General features: G+C 41.1%; 1 protein-coding gene across 1 annotated transcript in view; it reads right to left on the bottom strand.

Moving 5' to 3' along the window:
• Positions 1 to 4,557: 4,557 nt before the first annotated feature.
• Ggh (gamma-glutamyl hydrolase) overlaps positions 4,558 to 20,846 on the bottom strand; it is a 29,093-nt gene continuing 12,804 nt past the window's right edge. The window contains exons 4-9 of the mRNA XM_055603348.1: positions 18,875 to 18,959; positions 16,950 to 17,088; positions 12,923 to 13,029; positions 12,736 to 12,826; positions 6,376 to 6,513; positions 4,558 to 4,935 (exon numbers count right to left, since the gene is read on the bottom strand). Coding sequence (XP_055459323.1) covers positions 4,814 to 4,935; positions 6,376 to 6,513; positions 12,736 to 12,826; positions 12,923 to 13,029; positions 16,950 to 17,088; positions 18,875 to 18,959 — 682 coding nt within the window. The 3' untranslated portion in view covers positions 4,558 to 4,813. The remainder of the gene's footprint in view (positions 4,936 to 6,375; positions 6,514 to 12,735; positions 12,827 to 12,922; positions 13,030 to 16,949; positions 17,089 to 18,874; positions 18,960 to 20,846) is intronic.

The following is a 20,846-nucleotide window of genomic DNA, read 5'->3' as shown; positions in this document are numbered from 1 at the left end:
TAGGTAGGGTTTCTGTTGAAGTCACACACAGGTGGTGAGCTGCATGTTGGCCTTCAGTCTATATTTGAAGTACCAGGCAGACAGGCAGTGGTCAGTGGGCCTGTGATGCTGCAACACAGCACTTTCAAAGGGCTTCAGAGCAATCCTTTATAGAATTCTTTTGGGAGGGTATCAGATCCATGTCAGAACATTGTATGAGAAGTCTCATCAGTGTTGTACCCCAGTGTCCAATTCAGACCAGTATCCAATCTGCTAATTAGCCACTCTACTTTATATAAAGGAACATTTTAAAATACGGGATATATCCATTTTTTTAAAAAAATCAATATACTAGTGAAAGTAAATAAAACATTTCCCAGTCACTTCTATTTCTTCTTTTGAGAAATCTATTTAGTTTCAAGCTTTGTAGGTTGTCTTTAGGCAGATGTTTTAATTTTTTCTATATTCTAAATACCCATCCTGTCAGCTACAAAGCTGATAAAGGTTGTTTCCCTTTATCAATTTTGTCAGAGGTTGCCTTTTCCATCAATTAACAGTTTTCTTTTGCAGTACGTAAGTTTTTATTTTTTAATTTTAATTTAATTTTTTAATTTAATATTTGTTGATTATTGCTCCTGTTTCCTGCATGATCCTACCCAAGCTTATATGCTGTTTTTCCCCCTACTTCTCCTTCTAAGTTTCAGGTTTAGCATTGAAGTCTTTGATCTACTCAAAAAAATGTTTGTGTGTGTGCCAAGTGGGACATAAGGATCAAGTTTCATTCTTCTACAAACATATGTTCTACTTTCCAGGACCATTTGTTGAAGATGTGAAGATGCTCCATTCTCCACCATGTATTTCTGGCCTCTGTCAAAAATCACCTAGCCATAGGTCTGGAGACTTCTGTTTGGGTCCTCAATTCTATTCACGCTGTGTGTGCGTGCATGCGTGTGTGTGTGTGTGCGCGTGTGTGTGTGTGTGCGCGCGCGTGCCAGTATCACCATGTTTTTACCACACTCTGTAATATACAATACTCTGTGTTTTAAATTTTCAGTTTGGTAGAAAATGGCCTTAATTCTTCTCCTATGAGAAATTCACCAGTTGTATATTGTATAATGCAATTCTGGAGAGTAAATGCAAGAAAACCCCACATGTGTGTGGAGCACAGTTCTGGTTTGCAGTCTTGTTGCTGTGAAAAATACCATGACCAAACTCCAGGCTTCCGTCATGTTCTGTAACTTTTTCAATCCTGAAGCTTTCATGCCTTCAAATACAGTTCCATGTGGGCACTCCTTAAACATTTTCAGCCTCGGCTGCCAGCTAGAGATGAAGCCTTGGATCTGATGGACGAAGCTTTGGGGTGCTAACCCTGAGGAAATATTTTCCTATGCAGATTTTACCTCAGGGATGCTGATATGTCCTTAATCCCAGATGAGTTTTTGACCCAGCCAGACCAGCATCCCATAATGTCCTGATAGAGCACAAAAACTTTCACTTCAGTGGCACTCAGTCTGTTAATCACAGATGATTCCCTGAACCCAGTGTAACCAACCAGCACAAAACATTGGACAAAATATCCCAAGAATGGCTCTAGTCCAGTCTCAAGTCCTTGCTCCTTCTAAATCACCACAAGCCAGACCTCAACAATCCACATTTTTCTCAGCATTATTGGCCAAACTCCCAAAGCAACAGTTCATAAATTGTATTTCTAGATTAAAGCTCCAAAATCCTCCATAACCTTTCAACAAAACAGTGCAAAGGCTTGGTGAACATGGCCAAGTTCACCATAGCTGCATTCCTATTTCCCTGGTACCAATTTGTTTTAATTTCATCTCTATTGCTCTAACAAACACCATAATCCAAAGAAACTTAAGGGAGGGAAGGGTTAACTTAATCTTTTACTTCCAGGACACAGACTATCACTGAGGGAATTCAAGACAGGAATCCGAAGCACAAAACTTGGAGCAACACTGCTAACTTCCTCATGCACTGGCTCATGGCTCACTAGCTTTCTTATCCCACCCAGGGCCACCTGCCTCAGGTTGGTATTGCCCACAGTAGGCTATACATTCCTACATCTATTAATAATCAAGAATTCCCCACAGACATGCCCACAGGAAAGTCTGATCTAGATAACTATGCAATTGGAGTTCTCTTTTAAAATGACTCTAGGCTGTATTAGGCTAAAAAGTAAAGAAGCTAATGTGGGCAGCGATTTACAAGAGACCTACTCTGTGCGAGGCTCCAGGCTTCTCTACTTCCAAATGAGTAATCTCTGTGTTTTTGGAAGTCACATAATTATCCTAAGCCCAGAACCCCTGGCCTAGTGACAAAGGTTAGATTTCCCTACTTTGGACTATAGAATGGGGATGCTCAACATCCCCCACAAACCATTTTGGGACAGGCCTCAAGTTCAGTGCATGAGGAACGAAATAACTAGAAATGAAAAGACATAGTCCCTCATAGTACCTCATCACTGCATTTATTTATTTTTTAAGCTATTGTCATATTTACTAGGCAGACCCTTCCCACTCTTCTCTGTTTGGCCCCAAAATGTCCACTCCTGGTGTTTTTGTTTTATTTTGTTTGAAGTGTGTTCTCCCTCTCCACGACTGTGCAGTACACCTGCTCTGTATGACCTGGGCACAGCCCCCTCTAGGATTCTGACTTGTTAAAGAGGCCAGGGATGTTGTCTCTCACTAGTTCCTTAAATCTAAGCCCGTGGTTCAACCCTTGTTCCTTCTCAGTTTCATCCTGTTGTTTCTGTGAGATCCTCTGTCCCGCAGCAGCTGGTCCTGTCTGTGTGGGGATCCTGGGGATGAGGAAGGCTAGGACCACTCAAGGCAGGACCAGGGACAGGGCCTGAGGCTTTAGTGGGGCTGTTCTGCTCTCTCCACACTGAGGCCAGAACTCCTTAAAATGGCCAAGGAGAGTGATAAGCATCTGCAGTATGGAATCCTGGATGGAGTCTTTTAGTCATATCTTAGGTCTGGTTCATCTCTCCTAATGGTTCCAAGTCCTCTCCTGCCCATCTCTGCTCTCCTCATCACTGCATTTATGTAATTCTATATAGGTGACAGGAAGGACAATGCAAGGAGAAATACAGATCGCATTCTCAAAATAGCCTTCATAGACACATCAGCTGAGCACTAAGAGAAATTTGCTTATTGTATGTAGATGGCCCAGGCTCCCAGTCTTCCTTCGTACTTTGTTGTGGTTGCTTTCAATCGTTCATACATATTCCCTCACTTTTCGTTCCTGCCTGTGCTCCCCTCTTCACAGCAGTGAGTACATAATCCTGCCTCTCCTCATGTTCCATGGTGTGTTTTGTGCAAGCCACCAGTGGTAGAGCCCCATATTCCGGAGTGATGACTCAGCAGCAGCAGCAGCAGCAGCAGCAGCAGCAGCAGCAGCAGGTGGCTCTTCTTCCAGTGCCCTGCCTCTTGCTCCCCTGATGGAAGATAAAAGGGCCTGCTCTTGACACATACTGTCAAGCCCTTGCCTATCCTTCCTGTGCTGCAATAAGGAAGGTAAGGGAGGGTAACTTTCAAAGAAATATTATTCTTGGAATGAATAGATTCTAATGTAAAGACTTATATACACACACACACAGAGTTGAGAACTAGCAAATTTAGCATGAGCAGAAAAAAAAAATCATTCAAATGTTCATGCATTTTGTAATCACCATCATAAACCGGTGAGCAGTTTTGGAGCAGGCAGAAAGCCAGCATTCCCAGGCTATCAGGGCTTTGCTCAGACAAGCTGATCTACAAAGTTCTGATCTGCACTGCTGAAGAGTACCCAGTGCTGAGTCATAAATGTCTCTCTTCTAGTGGCAAGAGATGTGAAGTTGGCTGGGAATAGGACATTTGGCAATATTTGTAAAGAAACCAAATCTGCCATATAAAAGCTATGAAAGCTCTGTCTTAGCTAACTGAAACTGTAATCCTTTTGGTTTCGGTGCTCCCTCTGTCCTTGCTGCCAGAGAGCATGGTTTCTCAGAGTACACTCAGGTCCCTACTCTTACTTTTTTGTCTATAAATCATTTCTACATCCTCTGACATCACTCTAATTCCCATATATTGTCTTGGACAATAGGAGAAAACAAAAATATTTATCTGACACAGATCAAATACTCTGTTTATGGGACTAAAGAGATGGAGTGGCAGTTGAGAGCACATAGTTGCCAAGAGAGGAGCCACGTTTGATTTCAAGTACCAACAGCCTGCAGCTTGAGGTGTAGAGACCAACACCTCTGGGCTGCAAGTCATGAGCATCCACATCCACATGCCCATATAACACACAGAGACACACAAAAAATACACATAATTAAATATTTTAAAAGCTGAAAAACAAACAAACCTAGAAACTCACATGTTCCCAAGAAACACTCCTATATTTTACATGCTCGTGTACACACACACACACACACACACACACACACACACACACACACACTCTCCTGCCACTCAAATGGGGGAGACAAAATAGGGACTTGGAGGTAGAACTCAAAAAGACTTTTGCAAAAATAACTTGAGTAGATTTAAGGTGGCTTTTCCTCCTGGAATCAATAATAAGCCACAGGAAATTTTTTTTTCAAAAAATTATATTTTACTGATTTTCAGCAATAAAACTTTTTCATGAAAAACACTATGATTGTTTATCTTTTTCATTGTCAAGTTATTAAATCTGATAAAAATAATCATGTACTAAGTGAAGAAACAGAACGAGGCATACAACAAAGGCATCTGTGTGCTTTTTCATGTCGCCATGAGCAGTGTTAGCAATTCAATCTCAGAGGTACTCAAATTTTCTGTTACCGTATTGAAGACTTTCAGTCAAATAAGTAACACTGCTGAAATGAAGAAATATTTCCAGTATACACTGGATAGTACTGATAAATCAAGGAATCCGTCTCCTCAATTTTGTTCTCAAAGTGGTGCTTGTTTTTCCGAGCTGCAAGAGAAAATAATATTCATTTTTAAAAAGATTGGTTGACAAGCTTTCCAAGAGACTATTTTATGGTAGTTCTTCCTGAGATCAGAAGTATTCACTGGGGAACCATGAGCAAGAAGAGACATGCCTCAAGAATACCCTCCTCAGGACAACAGTGCCAATGTTAGCACAGTTGCTGTTGTTACAACAGCTCCTTAACCCCAGTGTAACTCATTACACGGCTAAGTATGCACAAGACTGGATGCGGTCCAGGGAAAGTAGAGACAGGACATGTAGCCATCACTGGAGAAGCACGGGCTAGCAGACATGCAGAATTCAGTGGTGGACACTCGCCATAGGACTCCTGCCCTGGGACGGTGTATGAGGTAAAAGCTGAGGAAACTTACGATGCCAGTGGAGCAGACAAGGAGGGATCGTTTGACCCAGGAAGCCAGTGAGAACTCTGTACACGGCTGAGAACTAAGATCCCACACTAAGGTCAAAGTAAGGCCCTCTGATGTTTTGAAAGAGATTGTTGGCAGGTACAGAGCCAACTACCACAAGATGAAAGCCTCAGGAAAGCCTGCTCTGCCCACTGCAGCTACTCACACCCACCACAGGGAGAATGCTCCTTAGGACCAACATTACGTCTGGGATGGCTTTGTGTTTAAAACTCATTTGTTTTTTGTTGTTGTTTTGTTTTTAGGAATTCCCCCATTCAACTATGTATAATTCTAGACACAAATGAACCAGGTAGGAGGTTGGTGGCTTCCTAATGAGCAATAAAGTAGAGAAAAAAAAAAACATAAGGCAAGCTGGATCTAAGATAAACATGGGGCTCATCAAGTCATCAATTGGCCCCACCTCACCTAAACGATGCTGTCCCTTGCATGCTGCCTCTACTGCTCTCATCCATATCACTCAACTATGATATAAACACCTATGCCCAAACTATGTAACCACAATGCAAAATAGCATGAAAATCTGTGTTCTCAGGACCAAGCAGACAAAACTTAATAACTTTTCTCCAGTATGCCAAAGCCTGCAGACAGACAATTATAAAGCTACAGACTATGATAGGATAGAATTAAATTTATATCACTGTCTTGGGAAAAAAAAACATATAATGCTAAAAGGTTGTTATAATTACATCATTGTTCTTAAAAATGAAAATTGAAAGTACTTAAGAAAAAAGAAGAAAGAACTCCACATTCTTTAAATTACTGATCAAGAATTTGGTCCAGTGGATCACAGATGACTCTGTTAACTAATTGCTCTGAAATTTTCTTGAATACTAATATACTCCATTTCAAGGATTTAACATTATTTAGTATTTTCCAGTTAAATCTATAGACCTTATTGAAGTCACAGGATAAAAAATTATACAGGAGCCAAGAGCAGGGTATGCAGTCTCCTTCAGAAGTCCTGATAGAGTAATGAGATCATACAGCCATATATTACCTTCAGAAACAAAAAAATCTGCCAAGTAAAATGCAGTCTTCACAGCATTTGGTTCATGGGAAATGCCGCTCAATGCCTTCCACTCATAGGGTGCTTTCTCAGGATGCCACTGCACAGCATAGATTGGATACTTAACTCCTGTGTGGAAAGCACACACCAGTAAGCACAGAATGGTTTACAGTGATGTTCCTACATTGTTTCATGCCATGAAGTTTCACTGTGCCACGTAAAACGTGTTAGAACTCACCAAAATCAGAAAATATATAAGTTGTACATATTCTCTCACACAAAGAAGTGCTGACAGTCAGTGTTATAGTGTATCCCACTGACTTGCACTCTCTAGCAATTTGAATGTGAGTTGCTTTTCTAGGAAATTAAAGTAACAGAAGAAGAGGGAGGATGAAAAAAGAAGGAGGAGAAGGAGGAGAAGGAAGAAGACGACAAAGGAGAAGAAGATGAAGAAGGAGAAGACAGAGAAAGAAAAAAGATGAAGGAGAAGAAGATGAAGAAGAGAAGAAGACAAAGAAGGAGAAGAAGCCGCCCACTGCCGCCTTGGCATCCACTCAGCAGGAGAGAAAATGAGCATCTCTCCTGGCTGCGGCTCTAAGCTAAGGCCACCCCCTTGCTAAGTACACATTCCACCACTGATCTCTATCCTCAGGCCTGACTGCACACTTAGCTACTGACACTCATGTCTGTACCTGTATTCTACCTCTCTTCATACATGTTCTCACCCCGTAACGACTTATAAAAGTGAAAACAAATAATGCAAGCATTTTTATATTTGCCAGTCTGTCTCAGCCTATGGAATGACTTGTTATTTTGAGGCAATATCTGTTAAAATAAATTTTAGCAGTTTAAAAACATTTGTACTCTTGGTGATTATAATTCAATTATTTTTAGAACTCCTGGCTATTATATATACTCTTAGCTAGATAGAAATGAATTAATCCCTAAGATTAGATTCTCACGAATCTGACCAATGTGCTGTGCTTTAGGAGTATTGCTCAGATGTGGATGTTGAAAAGTTCATTCCTAAATCATGTTAATGGTATATGGAGGTGGAACCTTAAGGAATTATGCTTAGAAGAGGTTGGAAGGGTGAGGCCATGACAATATCAGTGACTCTGTAAGAAGGAAAACTGACCTAGCTTCTCTTTCTGTTTAGGCATTTGACATTCAGTGATGATGTATGTACGTATGGATATATATATATATATGTGTGTGTGTGTGTGTGTGTATGTGTATGTATTTATGGATACTTATATATTCAGAAGGACCTCATCAGATGCTAACATTATGTCCCAGGACCTGCCAACCTCCAGGACAGTGACATTAATGACAACAGCAACATAAACAGACTAAGTCAAAGTGACATGGCCAATCTCCAAGTAACAATCTAGGACTCTATCCTCCCAGGCTGCTCTCTCCAGCCTCACCAACCAAAGTCCACCTGGCATAGGAGCAGAGAAGGTACATTGTGTGTCTGGGTCCCTTTCCTGTTTCCAGCTCCTCCAAATACTCCATCAGCCTTTGCTCCTAAATGGTCTGCAGCCATCCAGTCATAGATGTTCTGAGAGACAGAACATAAAGTGTGTAAAATGATACCTCTTGAGGAGTCTGGGGGACTCATTTACTGAATAAACATAAGAACAATATGATTCCTGATTACCCATCACATACACTGAACCATCAAGTGTGACTGACATTTACAAATCCCCTCTTCAGTGCAACAGCTACTGTAAGAAATTGTCCATCTCCATAATATTTGCTTCAAGGCTGTCTTTGTAGCATGTTTTGAAAAACCATAGAAATGGAAACTATATATAAATTATTTAGGAGGAAGCATTGTGGTGCACACCTGAGATCACAGAGCTCTGCAAGCTGAAACCGGAAGACTGTTAAGGCTTGAGGCCAGCCTGTAACAGTGAGTTTCTAGCCAGCCTACCCCATAGAGGGAAAGTGTCTCAAGAAAAAAAAATGCAGGATATATTATATTTTGTTGTGGTTTTTTTTAACTCAAAATTGTTTGCCAAAGTCCATTCAGAATGAAGAACACAGTATACGCGATGACTTGAAGAACTGCATAGTGTTCCATCATAGGATTTACTCCTTGGACTGTCATGCATTTGGATTCCTTTTAACAGCCTCCCTTTTTCTAATGGGAACAATTATATGAACATTTCTATGTATGTGAATGGGTTTCGTTGGGTTTTGAACGTACTGTTTTTTGTTTTATTTTGGTTTTTGTTTATGTGGCCCTGTCCTAGCTAACCCTTGCCTCTCACATGTTAATATTAAGGGTGTGTACCATCACATCCAGCTCTGTGAAGGCATTTTTAAATATTGGGACTGAACTGCTGGATGGCAGGACTGGAAAATACTCAGCTTCACTAATAAAAGTTAGCCTGCTTCAGGCTCTCTGACTGTAATCTTAAACACGTGAATGTGTCCTGTGCAACGGCCTGGGTGGCACTTGTCATCATCGTCAGTCTTACTTTCGTCAGTCTTGATGTCTGGTGGTTTCTTTCTTGTGCTTCCACCAGCATTCTACTAGTTGGTAATTACACCGATAGCTTCCCTCACAAAGCCATGTGTGGACAACACACTGATGACCATTCTCCAACGCACCCATTCAGAGCTCTTAGCTATTTATAAGAGGCTATTATTTAAATTCCTTGTTCATAAAGTTTACTTCTTATGAGATAAACACAGAGTCTTTGGCAGATACATGCATTTTAAGTATATATTTCTCTCTCATTTTTAATATTTGTTTAGAATTTTTAATGTAAGGCCATTTATCCAAAGAGACAAACCACAAGATGAAAATGAAGGCAACAGAAAAATTCAGCTTCTCACAACCAAAACGATTATCCTTAAGAAATAATTTAGAAAAGTGTTGTACAAGATATGTTGCAGATTTGCATCCCATTAATCAAGACTATGAATTCATAATTGTGAACAAACACTTTTAAAATGAGACTTAAAACCCATTTTTTTCAGTGTATATGTATGGTTTATTCCATACAGGTTAATTCAACTAGGCCATTTAATGTCATATCACCTCATATTTCTTTAAGTTTCATTCAACATTACTTAGTACTGAATACATATGAAATGAACGACAGTAAATAGCAGCAAAGGACTGGGGAGGGCCAGAGATAAGGAGAAGCTTGTCATTCACACTGTGATTGTTCTGCACATTGAAGAAAGATAACTTACACTTCTAGACCCTCAAGACATCCCTTTCCAAGAACCATAGTAAACTCAATATGCCAGGCAGACACTTCCTCACCCCTAAACAAATCGATGACTCACATAAAAACTAAACTTATGGCAGCAAAGACTTAAGTGGTGATAGAGGTCTGTAAACTGTACTCAGTCTCATTTCTGGACCCCAGAGTAAAAGAAGCAGGGCTCCCAATATCTCAGCAGTGCTTCTCGTGCAAATAATCCTTCGTTTTGTTTGGTAAAGGCAGTTTCTGACTTAAGCCTATTCTGGTGTACTGACGTATAACAAAGTGACACAGACACTGCAGAGAGCACCTACATGAACCGTGACACTGGACTGGGAAGTGTGACTGGATAAGTCACAGATCTAGGCAACCCAAACCTTGAATAACAAAATACTCCATTTTCAGAGTCCCTGATTAAATGCTCAACAAAGTCAACTATAGATGTATGCCCTTCCACATCGGGCTGTTTATAAAAGCTGAGTGCTCAATGCTAGTGTGAAATGTTTTACCATGAGAGTGGAAGCTCAGGCTTAAAATGTCATCAGTACTATCCCAAACAAGGAAAGACCATCTGGCATGTTCGCCAGCTTCCCTCTACCTCGCAGCGTGGGATGAGGCCATACCACCCCTGTTTTGCAAGCTTCTTCAGCTCCTCCGTAGGGTCACTATTTTGCACTGAGTGCAACCCAGGTGCAGAGTTAGGGTAGAAACTCAAACGACAGTGAATGCTTCCAGTTATGTCCAGCCAGAGAGGCTACAGAAGTTCCTTCACATTGGGTTACTCTGCATTGGAGAGGTGAGGGGAGGGACGTCATCTTGACCTGATTTAGGGCTCTGCAGCATGACTCTGTCATGCCAATCAACAAGCTGTTCACCAATGAATCCACAAGGATCTCTGGGCCTACAACCATGTCCTAGTCCACCTGACTGTCATCTACAGAGAGGCACCATTAGTCCCTCCCAGAGGGAGGCAACACCTCCATGGAAAAGATGTATCCAGGTAGCAGCTGTGTGGCCCTTCCAGAGTCAGATAACTACAGGCACATGCTCCTCCACGGAGGAGGAGGTCCCTGGGTGAGCAGGACTCAGGGAGCGCCTCTGGCTGCAGCTCCCTGGGCAGCGGCAGCCTCCTGGGTGGCAGGCCATACAGATCCTTGAGTTTCAGCTCATGAAGCTCCTTTACCAAACGGGGGCCTGGGCTGGCAGTACACACCAGCACCTTCACCCATATCCGTCTTGAGGCACACCTCCTCAGGGCAGAGGCCAGGAGGTGGGGCTGCAGGGGGAGGCTGTGCAGTGTTGTGGAACGGAAGGGCCTGGAGCATGCACAACCTTGAGGCAGCCAGGCGCTAAAGCCCAGGGGGTGTCTTCATCTGTGGGGGCAGTGTCGCCCTTACCCCTCTGCCTGGAGGACAACTGCCTCTTTAAGGAGCCCATTAGGCTCTCTCACCTTTGGGCCTGTTCTCCCCTTTCTCGCCCTCACTGCCAACGTCACAGCTGACCGTGTCTTTGCCATGGCAGCTCCTGAAGGAGTCTTTCACAAAGTCATCTACCAGTGAGGGATTGGGATTGACCCATCATAAACTCAGTTTTGTCTTTGCTTTTAATCAGGCTGAAAGATTTCCTGGAGGTTTTCAAACTGATTTTCTTCATTGTGACTAGTTACAAATGTCACCTAATCCAAATGGTCAATTCTCTCTGGAGCAGCTATCCCCAAACATTGAGAAGGTCTGTGATGCCTCATGAGGAAACTCTGCCTGGCTTCATTTAACCTCTGGAGCTACAGACAAATGTTATGGTGGTATTTTCTCAATTTAGAGTTCCTCTTCCCATGTAACTGTAGCTTGTGTCCAGCTGACAAAAATCTGACCAGCATACTACTACTCCCCCATACAAAAAGAAAACCTCTGCCTTTGTACAGAGATAGTTTAACACAAGTTCACAATTAAATACAATCTCATGCTGTAGAGATGCAGGAATCTACATCTACAATATGACCAAGTCCACCTGTTGAAAAGCTTCAGGATAGGGTCTACTGATCACTGTTGGCCACTAAGGCCTTCAGTGACATCTTATAGTACATCATTTCTTTCTTCTCTTCTCTAATGCCAAGAGCTGCTCACAGCCATTGGCTCTGCTTCCTCCCAGCAGCAATGGACTGCATGCTTGTCCCTCCTCCTTCCTCTCCTTTTTCCTCCTCTTCCTCCTCCCTGAAATAGCTGAATTTTGTGCAGAGCTGACTGTTGTTTCTCCAAGTTCACACTTGTGGCACTCTTCTTCCTTGTATGTTAGTTATCTGGGACATGAACCATCCACATTTCATCAAACCTCATCCATTGAAATATCCTCAACGGCAATGAGTTTTGCCCTTTCCAAGACAAGTATTTTAATTTGCTTCTACCATGCACATCTGTACTACCAGAAGACACCAAGAAGCCAACATTTCAACCTGCCCTCTGTCCACATTCCCAGCTAGGATAATGTAGGTGACACTAGACCATCTTGTTACTATGAGTGCTTAAGGTTCTCTCCTCCCACCGTCCTCACCCTATGCCTTCAGCATGCTCAGTTCTTCTTGAAGTTCAGTTCTTCAGCCTTCAATTCTATGCCTTCAATTCTTCTTGAAGTTCCATGGTCAGGACTCCAGGCATCTTTCAAGCTTAGCTTTGCATGGCAAGCAGAGCCTGCAGTCCTGTTCCATGCTGCCCTTTCCATACACGGCCTTTGTCCCTGGTTCTGAACTGACAATAATGCTGCTTTCAACACTCAGACTTTCAAGCTTTAATGTGCTTATTTCCTTGCCACCTATTTAGAAAGCTGTTTCCTCCATCAACCCATCTTTCATAATTGTCTGACAAACTAGTCAAGGTGCTTATTCTGGGATAACTCTAGAAATGGAGTGGCTTTCTCCATCTAGTTCTTCATCCTCACCCCAGTTCCAAAAACTAACCACCTAAGTCTAAACAGATGAGGAATGTTGACATTCCAAATGTGTAGTCTGTCTTCACAAACAACCTAACTTCTGTCTTTGAGCTACAAAGTCACATGACTTCATTCACAAGAAAAAAGGCCTATAAAATTTAAATGAAAAATATCCGTTTAGATGCTCTACAGCTGCACATACCTTCCATGGATGAGATGAACTCAGTCTTGCCATCTGTGTTTGTTGTTAACACATTGAAAAACGAACTTAGCTTTTCATTTTCTGTAAAGTTCTAAAATATGAAAATAAAACAGAGGGTTCAATTTGGTAGTTATCCTAAATGTATTCTTCTCACCAATGAGGTACTGATTGTATACTCATGTGATACCTTCACAGAGAGGCTCCATTTGTGAAAATTTGCAGTCAGAGGTTCTACTGCTAATGACAGCAATAAGTCAGCAGGAAAATTCCGGAACATTCTGCTCTGTAATGCATCTAAAATAATTTAAGCATAGAGAAATAACTTAAACATATAAAAAAAAAAAACCACTAAATCACTTACCTTTCGCCAAACAACACAATTATTAAGACACAATCAAGATGAGGAAGGACAGAAAATCTGAACTCTGGCTCCTCAGAAACCACTGAAAATTAAGACTCCCCAAATGTATGTGTTCTGTTCTCAGAAAAGGACCTCACATCTCCACTGTATTTTCAAAGGTATACAGGACTTAAAAGGCGAGGACACTGACAGCAGATTAACCAAAATAAAAGGCCATGTGGGAACCTACTACTTTGTAAGCCAACTAAAACTTATAAGTTAAGGTGCTGGAAAGATGGCTCAGCAGTTAAGAGCACTTGCTGCTTTTTTGAAGAGGACTCAAGTTCAATTTCTAACACCTATGTCCAGTACCTCACAACCACTTGTAACTCCAGCTCCAGGGAATCCTACTCCCTTTTTAGTACACACACACACACACACACACACACACACACACAAATACAAATCTTCTTTTAAAAGATAGATAGACAGATACACAGACAGACAGACAGACAGACAGAGACTCTGCATGACTAGATAATGCTGCTCCTATAAATCCCTGTGCTGATGTGGGACACAGCCTTATGAGTGGCTGGTCTGGGAGACAAATGAGACTCTTAAAACAATATAAGCTCTTGCCATTCCTCTTGGTTGCCCAACAGAACTAGATGACACGACCCTACTGCAGAGAATACCACACAACATGTTGGATTCAAACTCTAAAGAAATCCAGCTGAAAATGACATAGATACTTCCTCTATGGTGGACAGCTTGCATACTGCCAGGAAGTGCTATGCTAGTTGCTGAGGGAGAAAAGGCAGCAATGGTCTCAACCAGGCGTGAACCCTACAAACTACAATGCCAGCCTGCAAGCAAGAGGTGCATCTTAGTGGCATGGTCATTATGAGAGTAAAGCAACTCCTCTCAGATTAGATTTGAGACACTCTTCTCATGAGAGAATATGCCTGGGACTATGAAACCCATAACACACACACACAATAAAAATGCACCTAACATAATTTAAGCACAGAGAAATGACTTAAACACATGAAAAAATAGAAGCCACAAAGGCATTTACCTGCAGCTAAATAGCAGATATTATCAAGACATAACCAAGATGAGTAAATGGCAAGCCAAGATGTTCCCACAGAAAGGCCTGTGGCTGGGCCAGTGCATATAGAATATGGATGCTGAGAAAGTCATAGGTCCTAAAATGGGAAGATCATGGGCCCTAAAGTAGAACTTACCACCATTGTTTAGCTAAACCAACATGATGCCAAACTTCATCCTAAATATTTGTGCTTACACCCATAGACAATTGCTAGTTCCTCCTAATTAAAGAAGTTTCTCTTAGCGATGGATGGCAGTGAATGTAGATCTGTGGCTCATCAAAGTAATAAGAATAAGTGATACTTGAATCCTCAGCCCTAAATAGGACATTTGTACCACTCATCTAAAGCTCAAGGAACACTGTCAAGTTCTGTACAAAGAAAAGGATGTAAGAATCACAAAACAGAAGGAATGTGAAATGCCTTTCAAAAACCATTGTCACACAGAGAGACTTGGTTAAAGTTAGTGAGCTGCAAAACAAAAAAGAAAAAGACATAAATGGGGGACGGCACACATAAGGGCAAGGGTAGTTAATGGGTAAGAGAGAAAAGAGGGAGATAAAAGGCGTAAGTAAAAGTAAACATACATTATATCTGTGTATGAAGTGAGCAAATAAATTTAATCAACTGAAGAAAGGCTAAACATACCAACCAAGGAGAAAAGATCATTAAGAAAGTAACCTAAGGAAGAAATCTACTTGGCCAACACATGAAGAAATCCATGTTGCTCCATGGATTACCTCAGAATGGGGCTGATTACCAGAAAAACTGATCAGGTGATTAGAGGGCTTTGAAACTGCCCAACCATTGGGAATTGAAGAGGTACAGTAGACTGTGGTCAAGCGCACAAAATGGAATATCAACAGGTGAGTGAAAACACAATCCTGATGTGTTCAAGGCTCTGATGCTCAGCCAGGCCTCCTGTTCTTGCTAATGGCCAACGGTGAGAACCTTGAGTAATTCCTTTGTTGTATAGACTGGGCTTCTGATATATTACAACCTCAAAAGCCTAACCTAAAACATACGCTTCTCATAAGGTTCATGCCGTGACTGGGATAATGAAAACAAGACTGTGGAAGGTACGCTACATCCTATGAATTCTGTCAGTGTCCACTATTCTTCCCTCCACAAACAAATCCTTACTGAAAACATCAGTAGTTGGTAGCACTTAATTATGATGACCCAGAATTTATATAGAATTTGTTTTAGATTTCTAACTCACAGCTTCTGAAATTTCTTGAGTGATAAGAGTGTAGTGAGATAATGAGATTCTTTGTTGTTAACTCTTAGATTACTTTCAAGGTTGATTACCAGAAAGACTAATCATGTGATTGAAAGACTTTGACACAGCCCAACCTCTGGAAATGGAAGAGGCATAAGAGACTGAATTCATCCAAATGAGCAATGATTCAATCATGCTTTGTAAGGAAATAGCAATGAAAATTCTGGAACTCTAGAAATCCAAAGCCCTGGAAGTTTCAAGATGGAAAACAAATACAAGTACTTTCTTGAGCCTCTACATCCTGTTCTAGTAAATTATAAACATGGCACCCATGTCTTAGGCATTCCCAAAGCTGCAGCAGCTTGCAGGAGAGTGGGTGTGGCCTGGTGATTTGCCTTTCATTTCTGTTGTTGTTGTTACTGTTTATTCTGTTTTCTTAAACACTTTTATCTTTTTTTATATTTTTATGAATTATTATTATTTAGTGCAATTTATTCACTTTGTATCACAGCTGTGGCCCCCTCCCTTGTCTCCTCCGAGTCCCACTCTTGCTCCCTCTTCTCCTCCAATGCCCCTCCCCAAGTCCACTGATAGGGGAGGTCCTCCTCCCCTTCCGTCTGACCCTAGCCTATCAGGTCTCATCAGGAAAGGCTGCATTGTCTTCCTCTGTGGTCTGGCAAGGCTGTACCCCAGAGGCGGAGGTGATCAGAGAGCCTGCCACTGAGTTCATGCCAGAGACAGCCCCTGCTCCCCTTACTAGGGAACCCACTTGGAGACTGAGTCTATGGGCTTCCTCTGAGCAGGGGTTTTAGGTCCTCTCCATGCATGGTCCTTGTCTCTGCAGGGCACTCTGGGCCCAGGTTTGTTTTTGCTGTTGTTGTTGTTTTTGCTCTGTTGCTCTCCTTGTGGAGCTCCTGTCCCCTCCAGGTCTTTCTATCTCCCCCTTCATAAAATTCCATGCATTCTGCCCAAGATTTGCCTTTCTTTAAGACACAAATACAATGGTCTTGTTGGGCACCAAGCCCTTTAATTTTGTGAGGTCTTGCTAGTTGCAAGTATTTCGTGCCAGAATAAAACTGCAGTATTACACACCTAAGACAGAAGCAACATATGTAGACAAAGAGAAAATGCTGGTATGATGGCAATAATACCTGCTATTTACAAGATCTGTATTTAAAGTACTACACATCAAACTGGAAGTCATCATCTCCATCAATTCTCAGAACTCTCAGACGCAGAAACTTTTACAGTGAAAAATATGCGGTTAAGAGAGACTGAATGATTCTCTAAGACCGATGTGAGAAAGCTAGCACTCAAAACCAGAGCAGAACTCGTGTCTGAATTCTTCATCCCATGATCCTGAGACCATGAAAGTAATGCATTATCAAATACAAATATTGTCATCCTCACAAGTGAAGAACAGAGAACTTTGTTATTCATGATTTGGGTTTTCAAATATCTCAAAGACCATTTCTGACTTGATATTCAGTGTTTGCTAGTGCTGTTGAGAAATATTTTTAGAAGAGTTGGTGCTTCTTCTTACCTTCAGTGAAGTTCAAGGGCAATGTCGTTGAGACAGTGTCTGTAAGCGTTAGTAAGCTCTCTCCACTAACCAAAAAGGAGAGTTCCTCAAATCCAAGGCATGTTCCCCACACAGGAAAATAGTCTCCATTATTATAACTCTTTGGGAGAATGAAAAATTAAGTTAATTCAAACTTTAAATGTCTACACACACACACACACACACACACACACACACACACACACACACACACTGCTTGTTATTACTGCTACACAGGCTTCTGCAGAATTCTCTAGGATTCATAAGTAGACTACCACTAATCTGTACTCAGAAACCCCCAGGCAGGATGGTAGGGGAATTGTGAGCACATTGCGTGTTCCTCCAAGGACCCATGAGGGTTTAATCTAGCTATTAAGTTATTAAGCAACTATCTCAAAAAAGTAGTTGTTGAGGAAAATGTTTAAGTGAGGCTGGAGAGATCTGAGTGCTAGCAACAATAAATGAAAGATTGCCGACAATATTTGTTTGGTGTTAATTGCTTCTCCTCTGAGGCCTGCTTGCTACAAGAAAACACTCTGGTACCCCAAATGACTCTGTAAACTTTTCCTCTCTGTTTAGCCAATAAAATGCAGAAACATACTTGGGCAAGGTGGAGGTGTGGCCAAGGTTCGAGGAGTCTTGGGGATAGAGAGGAAGAGAAAAGAAGGAAGGAGAAAGCCACGATGGGATAGCATGGGAAAGGAACCATGTGGGCCAAGTGGAAGGCCTCTGAGAATGACGTAGAAAGGAGAGATCCTGGTGAAGGATAAGCAAGTGTTTATGGAATTATGGATGGGAGGAAGCCCAATTAGGAATGATTAAAGCAGATGGGATGGGAGCTGGGAGACATGCGCTAGCATAGATGGAATTATCTGCCCAGCCCAAGGTGAAATAAGGCAATTATAAAATCTAACAGGTGACTGTGTCTTATTGATTGTGATAGCGGATTAAATAATAATACTACCATAATTACTACAGGGCTAATAAACATTATTAGCCTGATACCATTTACTTTTAGCAACATATATTTCAGGGGAGAAACAAGGATCTAAGAAGCCATGGCGGAAGTGCAGAATTTCTCCAAGGTTCAAGGTGAAGCATTATATAATAGCAAGGGGCTGTGCCTGGTAAACAGACAAGGCCTAAGATATGTGAAGTGACATTTTCTGAAAAATTCACATCTGTCTTGAAGAGTCTATGGACCGACTGACTAGAACTTTGTTCCTGTGGAGGGACATCATGCTACAGACTGACAGTAGGAATGATCTTGAGCTATCTTCAGCCCGTTTTAATAGACATTTAGCACCCTCTGCACCTGACCTGACATGTTTAGTACTAGTAGGTACAACTTTTGCAGTGCCTTCCCGAGCTTAGCAAGCTTCTGGCTTGCCCAACCCTAAAGCCAAACGTTCTGTGAGCTAGCACCTGAAACTCACTCTTCCACAGTGTCCCACCTGATGTCCTCATCAACTTGGTAAAGTACTTTTTCAATTTTGTTTTGTTCTGTAACTCTTATATTTCACTTGTATTTGGTTCAGAATAAAACCTCTCTAGCAAGAACTGTGTCTGGTGTCAACAGGTGGCTGGAAAAAGGATAAGGCTGGATGGAACAACTAGAAAGTAGACAGTAGCACAGGAATGATACCTAGTACATAATGGGCCAGAGGGGGACATCAGCTTTACTAAGCTAAAAGGGTGTAGTCTATACCTGGAATCCCCAAATTACACGAAACATAAAACCAGCAGTGGAAACAGACACTTGACTCCTGGAGAGCAGATGTCTGACTATGAAGGTGAGGAAGGCTGGAATAACTGTGAAGGAAGTCTTTTAAAGTACTTTGAAAGAGAATCGACCTTATGGAAACAGACAAACCTATCTGAAGGCATAAGCAATAGCAAATATTTACCTCTATGGCTTTGTTGTAAAATATTTTGGCCACATGGGAATAAGATGAATGTAATATGCTGACACCTCCTCCAGGAAAAAGGATTCTGAAACAAAACCAATTGAGATATAAGATGTATTCCACCTTAACCAAGTAAATAAACATTCTTCATTTAAAGAATTTGTCCTTCTAAGTAGTGATGTATACATTTATAATATTCATAATCCTAGACATATAATATTCATATTGTATGTGAATATTATATGAATATACTATATATGAATATATTTGACTCTGTAATACATATAATATATACAAATATAGAATAGTCCATAATCCTTGACATTCAGAAAATACTGTAGTTAATTTTGCACATATTCTCTTAAAACTTATTCAATAAACAAGCTCATTACATGAACAAATCAAACTCAAAAAGAAAGAGAAAGAGAGAAAAAAAACAGAGACCCAAGAGAGTGAAAAGACAAAATTCCAGGTGTGTCTGGCTCTGAATTAAGGTGATCAGCAAAGCCAGGTCAATTATAAGTACACAGCTATTTTAATTCCAAAATAATATATGAAACTACAAAGCACATAATGACCATAACAATAATTTCTATTAGAATTAAATATCTGTAAGAATATGCTTCTTCACAGTGCTGATTATTTCTTAAGCAATAAATATAAAATTAGGAAATCCTGAAAATCAACACAATCATCATCTTAGAAAATATCTTAGAAGAAGCACAAATATTAGATTCTTTCTCTCGGGGCTGGAGAGATGGCTCAATGGTTAAGAGCACTGTCTGCTCTTCTGAAGGACCTGGGTTCAATTCCCAGCACCCACATGGCAGCTCACAACTGTCTGTAATGCCAATTCGAAGGACCTGGGTTCAATTCCCAGCACCCACATGGCAGCTCACAACTGTCTGTAATGCCAATTCGAAGGACCTGGGTTCAATTCCCAGCACCCATATGGCAGCTCACAACTGTCTGTAATACCAATTTTAATAGATCTGATACCTTCACACTAATGCACATAAAATGAATTTAAATAAGTTATTAAAAAAAAAAGAAGCCCAGATTCTTTCTCTCTACCCAAAAAGATGAAATATAGGGGGGAAATTATTATGTTTTAAAATCAGGTCTTCAGAGTAACGTTAAGATTTTGAACTCTTGACTACATCTTGAAATAACAAAGGATATTCAAAAGTGGTCTAGCTTCTATGGTCAATAAAAGTTGGACTACACATATTAAAATTGTAAAAATATTTACATATGAGTTTTAATGGTATACTGACACTATTTTATTTTTTAATTTGCATGTGTATAAGTGGGGGGAGGGTGAGAACAGGCATGTTCTCTCCACATGGGACAGGGAGATGGAACACACTTCACTAGGCTTCTGTGACAGCCATACCTTGAGCTATCCTACCAGCCAGAGGCTATATCTCATTCCATATCAAGCTTCTGTGAATGGGGCTTGGTATCAGCCTGTGACAATGCTAGTTTCCGTTTTTAGGAAACTCACAGTCTATTGGAAAAGACTGAAAAAGCTGTCTGCTAAAACAGCTACCACAAAACCACAGCAGAAAGCCATGGGTGACTGAAGGAGACCAATTAGTAGTCTCTCCCGTTAACTCGGTATTTTAAAAGCTAACCTCTGACCAAATCTGGTCTATGGAATCCTACAGTTCTTTTACAGAGTAAAAGTGGTCTACCACTCCCAGCTGAGAGTCTCCCTTAGGGCAGGCTCCATACTTCATTTGGAGGATATTCTCCCACAAAATAGTGTGGGGTCCACATCACCCAACCTCAGTGAAGGTGTTTTTGAACTTGCATTACTGTACATTTTCGTCCTGTTTCCATTCAGAAACAATAAATTCCATTCAGAAACAACCAATTACAGCCCGGATATCCACCAATCAGAGTCCCAGTTTCAGAGCCTGTGCTGAGAAGAGAGTGCCAGTCTCTGGAAGGAGGTCAGTGACTGGGA

The sequence above is a fragment of the Psammomys obesus genome, unplaced genomic scaffold, assembly GCF_907164565.1.
Source record: "Psammomys obesus unplaced genomic scaffold, mPsaObe1.curated_primary_1811, whole genome shotgun sequence".
Lineage (NCBI taxonomy): Eukaryota > Metazoa > Chordata > Mammalia > Rodentia > Muridae > Psammomys > Psammomys obesus.
Note: the sequence above shows the minus strand (reverse complement) of the source record. Positions and strands in the feature narration are given on the sequence as shown.